At 37.0% G+C, this 6,931-nt stretch overlaps 1 protein-coding gene and 1 long non-coding RNA gene across 2 annotated transcripts; one reads left to right on the top strand and one right to left on the bottom strand.

Annotated features, from left to right (window-relative positions):
- Positions 1 to 1,330: 1,330 nt before the first annotated feature.
- LOC136802233 (uncharacterized) lies at positions 1,331 to 4,676 on the bottom strand. The gene is made up of 3 exons (XM_067058951.1): positions 3,495 to 4,676; positions 2,824 to 3,411; positions 1,331 to 2,692 (listed from the first exon to the last, which is right to left on the bottom strand). Exons 1-3 carry the CDS (start codon positions 4,674 to 4,676, stop codon positions 1,331 to 1,333), a joined length of 3,132 nt encoding a protein of 1,043 aa, XP_066915052.1.
- Positions 4,677 to 5,797: 1,121 nt separating this feature from the next.
- Positions 5,798 to 6,781, top strand: LOC136802258 (uncharacterized). The gene is made up of 2 exons (XR_010845984.1): positions 5,798 to 5,960; positions 6,427 to 6,781. It is a non-coding gene; the product is annotated as an uncharacterized lncRNA (long non-coding RNA).
- The last annotated feature ends 150 nt before the right edge of the window (positions 6,782 to 6,931 follow it).

Here is a 6,931-nt window from a genome sequence, read left to right as displayed (position 1 = left end):
TCCTTTACTAACTACAGAATACAATATTGGATCTCCCATAGTGATTACTGTCAAGAACAGTAGTACTTTACTAATACTAACATACAATAAAAACTCAGGTAAGACACCCCCTTCTCACAGACCCGGTGGGACCCCCACCCACTGCAATAATCAGCCAAAACTTTGTCCCTGGTGAGAAAAATAGTATGAAAACCATCCCCATTGGTAAATTATACTAAACTCTCATCCCCATTGGGAAAAACGTTAAAATTTTGATGAAGTTGACACATATACTTTTAGCTTTCGTATAATATATATTTTGGGGACCAAGCCCTCTCTCTTAATCTACTCTATAAGAACAAAAGATAAAATATGTTAGTAACAATATCGACATTCATACTAGTTTCTTGGATGTTTGATATAAAAAATACTAACTCTAAAAACTAGAAAATAAAAAGAAATGTAAACAGTAGGATAAAAATGTGAAAAATAAAAACTAACAAAAACTATAAAAGTAAAGGCATGATCCCAACCATTGAAGGATCTTCCTTTTTTTTTTTTTAATGTTCAAAATGAATCATGACCATGTAATAAAATGATAAATGTCTATGGTGATGTAACAACTGTTACGTGAGACATGTTTAATCAACTCGAGTTAAGGTCTTTTACTGTATCACGATCAACAAGATCAACAATGTTAATGGACAACGAGAATTCCAACATTCGTTGTAAAGAAAATGTCACAATGTTAATAGAAAATAGCGAGAATTCGAACATTCGCTGTCACTAAAAAATCATCACCAATAAGAATAACAACATTTTGTGTATAAAGTCTCATCATTCAATCCAGGCGACCTGTTTGGATAACACGGAGAAGGTCATTCGATTGGGCACCTTTTTTCGTCAAGCAGTTTGCCAGCTGTTTTGATCCTGGACACCAGCGAACGTCGGCTTCATGCTTTTGAATAGATTCCTTGATGGCACCAATATCAATCTCTTGTCATCAACTAGCTTTGTGGAGTTTATGGCTTCAATGAGGCTTTTACTGTCGGTGTAAGCCTTGATGTTGGTTGCACAATTTTTGCCAAATAGCTCCTGTATCATAGATTGGTGATATAAACCATCCTCGAGTCCTTCTTGTAAGCTCAATGCTTCTGCTGCCAAGGAAGAACGTACCACACGTTTGATCTTGTTGCAACTCCACGAGAGCGATGCACAACGTCGGTTTTCTCCAGTGAGAAAGACAATATGACCAGACGTACTGTTCAAACCATTGAGGTTAGCATGTGCAGCATCTGAAAACACTGTGATACCCCAGGATCCTGGGTGACCAAGGGTTGGAAACATCACTTCACAGGAACTCTTTCAGTTTTCTGATACATTTCTTTAGTTGTATTAGATCGTTGACTGTTGCATCATTAAATTTTGTACTGAAATAGACAACGTGGAAGGCGAAGTCTGGTCTTGATCCTTGAACAGCCCAATTAAGTTTGCCAACCAAAGCTCTGAATGTTGTTGTTTCTTCAGGAGTTAACTTTTCACATTTTTGAGACATTCGTTCTGGTGATATTTCAACATCTGGTAAACTTTGAACATAATCATTTTGGGAGATAGTGATGCCATCTGATGTTTGAGTCAGGTGAAAACCAACATAGTTGAATGTTTCTTCTTCACATCTTCCAGCATGAAATCTTTGGTGAAGTGGTTTGATAATGTCCGTCTCAAATCGATTGTTTCCAGCATGGAGAAAATCATCAACATGGCACACAATGAATCCTTGGAGAGAATCGTTTAACTTGTAGTAGAAGACTGCTGGATCCAAAATTGATTGTATACATCCTTGCTTTGTTAACTTATCTGCAACACTTGCGTAGAATTGTCGGGCTGCGTCGTTTAACCCATAGAGACACTTCTGTAGTTTCCAAAGTTTTCCTTTCAACTTAGTTTCTTTTGGAGGAGACACATGTATTTCCCTTGAGATTGTTTTTCCTTGCAAAAATGCAGATTTGATATCAGTTGTCTTGACATCCCAATTCGTGTTTGGCGCAATTGCCAGAAATGTTCGCAGGACATTCTTTGAAACTGTGGGTGAGTCTGTCCTTTCTTTGAATGATTCCTCATAGCCTCTTGCAACAAGACGTGCTCGGACACCACCATTCTTCTCCCATAACACCCATGTTGTTGATATACGAAATTGACCTTCGTCTTTAACTACTGAAAAGGTATTGAATTGTTTGAGCTTCTCAATCTCCTCCAGCTTTGCTCGTTCACAGTCAGGTGTTTGTTGTTGATTCTTTGGTATGATAACAATATTGACTTCTTCAGGAGCATCAGGAATTTGCTTCCACTCACATTTTTCTAAATCAATAGCCATCGGAGATTGGTCTTCTGAGCTTTCCAGGTTGAACCAGCTTTTGAACTTCCCATTGGCTTTACCAGCACGACTTATTACCTTTGCAGACTGCCACTCTGAGGAATGCTTGATTGAGATGGTTTCACCCTTCTTTAGAAACGTCTGGTTCTTTGCTGTCTGTTTTGTTCTTGATGTGGATGTTTCTAAGGATGAGTCTTGAAATTTCACAGTTTGACGTGTTGAATCTTTTGGTGATGGAGCTGTTATTGATGAATTTCTCGATGAACGTTTGGATGTAGAATCTTTAGGTGAAGCTTTGGAAGAGATGATAGGCGATTGTTGAGATGATGTGGCTTCTTTCTGGAATGATGATTGAACTGAGATTGCATCATTAACTGTTGGAGACGCAGATAATGACGGTCCTTGTCTCCATTTTGAAATGGACTCTCTGCAGCTGTTGTAATTGTTTGGATGTTTAAGATGCTAGACACTTCTCTGATTTCATCAGCATTGAATTCACCTCCATTGTCTGTAACGATACTTGACATAATGCCATATCCTGCACCACACCAGTGCAGCATGATGTTGTCGATGACTTCTGTTGGCTTCTTACGAGAGATAAACTTTGACACTGTGAGACGAGACCACATGTCTATCATGTGGAGAATCCATTTGTCTCCCCACTTCTTTAAGTCGAGGGCAACTTTGTCATTGAATTGGGCTGCTAATGGCAACGCAACGGCTGGTCGTGGAGGGGTTGTAGGATACATCTTGCACAGCTCACATCTTTGGTGGATTTCCAGAAGCAGGGGTTTAAATTCGTCTGACCAACTGTTGGAATCTTTGAGAAGGGATATCAGCTTCACCATCGATGGATGCGCAAATTGTCTGTGCAGCTTCAGTAAAACTTTGTATCTGTCACTATCTTCCAGTTCTGCAATTTTGACTGCAAACACTTGAGAAACATCAAATTCTTTGGCAATTGAGACGCAGTAGTGTCCTGATGATGTATGATTTAAGGATACAACTTTGCCAAAGATCTCAGCTGAGTCGTTGATCAGATCGAGGATGATACCTTTCTGGAATGATGATTGAACTGAGATTGCTTCATTGCTTTGATGGACAGCAGAAGAGGGATGTCAGAATCGACAACGTCAGTAACGATTGTTATCTCTTTCCCAGCAAGATACGCAGGGATTTCGTAACAGGCAATTGAGGAAAGAACTTCACCACCGCCAAACTTGAACAGTCTGCCTCCAGTGAACTGCTTGATTTTCTTCTTCTCCTCTTCATTGAGCATTTGAGTATAGTTCTGAAACCAGGATGTTCCACAAACTGTGCTCGAACAAGCACAGTCAAGCACGGCACAAAATGCAGCTTCTGAGCGAAGAAGTGCATTATCTGGTTTGGATGTATCTGCTCCAGTATAGAGACAGAATTCTTGCGAATTGTTTTTGTTAGTTTTAGCAAGATTTTCCCAGCTGTCTGGACATTCAGGAAGTAAGTGTCTATATGAACCACAGCTTGCACATGTCAATAGTTTCCCTTCAGAGTTCTTTGGATTAATCTTTCTGGAAGGACGTGTAGAATCAGATTCTTGCTGCTGCGAATTTTGTTGTGGTCTGGAACGAGCACCTCCTCGATAAGCACCTCGATTAGCACCTCCACGATGAGCACCTCCACGATAACTGCCACGGCCACGTCTTCCGTTGTTGTTTTGTTGTCGGTGATTTGTATACAAGACTTCATCTTCAGTTAAGCAAACAGTTTCAAGATTTGCTGCTTTCACACCATTGGAAATTTCAGAGACTTGGTCCCCTTTAAACTTTTTCAAAGAAAGTTTTGCTTGTTCATAAAGTTCTTTCTTGTTTTTGTAATCCATTCCAGTTAACACTAGAAGTCTCTCTTCATTGCCCAAATTGGCTTGTTTCAACAGCTTGAATGCAAGTATTTCTGAAGGGAAGGTCATTCCTTTTTTCGACATTTTGTTATAGTTCTGATCGAATTTGGAAATGTATTCAGTAATAGACTGTTCCTTTTTCTCGTATTCTTCAAAAGTGCTGAATTTCTCCCAGCTGTCAGCAAGATCGTCCTTCTTTAACTTTTTATCCATAAATCTCAGTAATTTGTCCAAACCATCTTGTCCTTTTAAGTCAGTTATAGACAGCTCATCAAAAACTTTCTCTCGAATTCCACTTTCATCATCTTCTGGGAGTGTGAGGGCTATAGCTATGCCCTGTTTCTCTGCTTCTAGGTCGGTAATTTCTCGCCACGCTTCGAGTTCAATCCGATATCTCTCATAGTAACCACTTTTGTACTCTGGTGTCTTAATCTTCATAGCCATTCTGCTACCATTGATGAAGTTGACACATATACTTTTAGCTTTAACAATATCGACAAATTTTTGGAAATTCCCTTTGGATATTCAAGCTATAAACAATAAAATTTGAATTCACAACCCATATAAATTATGAAATCTCTGCTGGCACGTAGCTGTTATATTTTATCCCCACTGTCTGAAAGATTCTCACTGGGTTAGTGGTAGGGGTTGGAAAAATTTTAGACAGGGTTCGAAAATTTTTAGACAGGGTTCGATTTCAATTATCTAACAAGGATTCTTCTCGGTGGGGATGACTACCCTTTTATAAACCCATCCATCCCCTTCTTTATAACAAATTTTAAACCTATAATAATTGATGTGAAAAATCATTCAGTTTGACTAATAGAAAACATAGATAGACTTGAGCAGGTTTCAAGAAAACAGACAAAATCTTTGAAACAGTTTGAAAAATTCCATACTAAGGAATAAAAAATAGTATATAATCTCTTGACCAAATTACCAAATTTAGTTACAAAGACCTTTCATACTTAACCTTGTTATTTTTTAGAAAAGTGTACTTAAGAAAGCCTATGAATTTATGAATTATAAATACCTTAAGTCCATAATAGCTCATCATTTTGGACATAAGGTATAATTTTTTTATCTCATAAAAAGCCTTAAGTCCATATTTTCTGTTCCTATGGACATAAGGCCTTTTTGATCCAACTCCATAGGACTTAAGGCTTTTTAGCTCATTAAAAAATAGTCATACACAAAATCCTTATTTTTTTTTAACCTGCAAAAAAGGGCACTTTGGGTTGGTTTTTGATGGACTTAAGCCATTTTTTTGAAAGAAACCACCCCATAAATGACCACTATGGTCATAACTCAAAATTGTCAAAAATGGACTTAAGGCTTTGTTGATCTAGGCCGGCGAAATGTCATATGTAAAAATAAAATATGGCTAATTTTGTTTTGATTGTTCAATTGTTTTACAAGTTTGTTTTGGACACGTGATTTTGATTGTTCTCTTTAATGACACTTAATTTCATCTCACCAATCCAAGATCCAAATCATTTTGATGCTCCTGGAGTCGAGTTATGTCTCTTAATTCAAATCGATCATGTTTTTCATGTTTTTATTTTAGAGAATTTCTATAAAATGATCAAGTTAAAAACAACATTATAGTAAAGCAAAAAGTATGTTCCATGCAAGTAATTATTGCCTAGAATAATGTATAATCATATGAAAGCTGGCAGTTTTGAATGAATCTCATTTGATGTTTTGCTACATTTTCTTCATTCAAAGGTAAGTTGTTTTTGTTATTATCAAGAATATCATTTCATTTGAAGTGAAAGTTAAGATTATGAGCAACACTAGCAATGTGGAGATGGATTTCTCCCAATTCACTGTCTCTGGCCCGTCCAGTCAGTAGACAAGAATTCTCTTCCAGCTCTACCGGGTGGCAATTGAGTCCTCAGGTTTCACATGGACCCGTAGCTCAATGGTTGAGCAAATGCCCGCAAATGGCATGGTTGTGTGTTTGAGTCTCGCGGATCCGTTGGTTTTGCAACGGTTCTGGTGGCTGGTCAGAAGACAACATGAGAGCGACTGTATTCACTCCATTGTAACACATCAGGGCAAAATTCAGGAAGTTAAAATTGATTTTATAAATTCATTCTGTAAATTGATTCAAACTGAACTAAAATTAGTCAATATAAAAACCTTGAAATAATGAAATATATTTAAGAAAGTTTTTTCTTTTATTTTTCAGTGTTGAGCTGAAATTGAAAGATGAAAATGAAGAAGTGGCAATCGGAATTATTGAATCCAAAACTGAAGTCTTGTCAGGTTTGGTAAGCAACAATCAATATTGTATTCTTACTTGTACTTGTAGTTCAAGAAAGCAAGAAGTGATTTTGTTTGTAAATTGTTTCTGGATATTGGTTGAATTAACAAAAGAAATTAATATTTTTGGACTATGAATGAATATTTTGGCAACTACTCAAGGATTACTTTAAAATATTGCGTATATGTAGCCTGGAAACCTGGCTTTACAGAATCCTATTATTTTTGTTGAAAGCTACTGTCAAAATTAGATTTCTATGAGAATATAGTTTAAGAAACCAGTGATATCTTTATGTTTTTTAAAGGGGTTCTCAATGCAGAAAACATGATCACATGGGTTCTACAAAAGCTTTAAATTTTGATATGAATGAAATGAATCCTTTTGTAAAACATTAAAAATTGGTTCCGAAATCATTTTTTTAAGAAGGTTC

This window comes from Clytia hemisphaerica, unplaced genomic scaffold (genome assembly GCF_902728285.1).
Source record: "Clytia hemisphaerica strain Z4C2 unplaced genomic scaffold, Clytia hemisphaerica genome assembly, whole genome shotgun sequence".
In the NCBI taxonomy this organism is placed as follows: Eukaryota; Metazoa; Cnidaria; class Hydrozoa; order Leptothecata; family Clytiidae; genus Clytia; species Clytia hemisphaerica.
This window is presented reverse-complemented; position numbering and strand designations above follow the sequence as displayed.

Excerpts from the sequence above, each read along its gene's own strand:
- LOC136802233 (XM_067058951.1), bottom strand. The coding sequence starts at position 4,676 with ATGGCTATGAAGATTAAGACACCAGAGTACAAAAGTGGTTACTATGAG. Across the intron at positions 3,412-3,494 it reads CTGGGAAAGAGATAACAATC|AAAGGTATCATCCTCGATCT; the intron begins GTTACTGACGTT and ends TCATCATTCCAG. Across the intron at positions 2,693-2,823 it reads ATGCTGATGAAATCAGAGAA|AAAGAAGCCACATCATCTCA; the intron begins GTGTCTAGCATC and ends TCATCATTCCAG.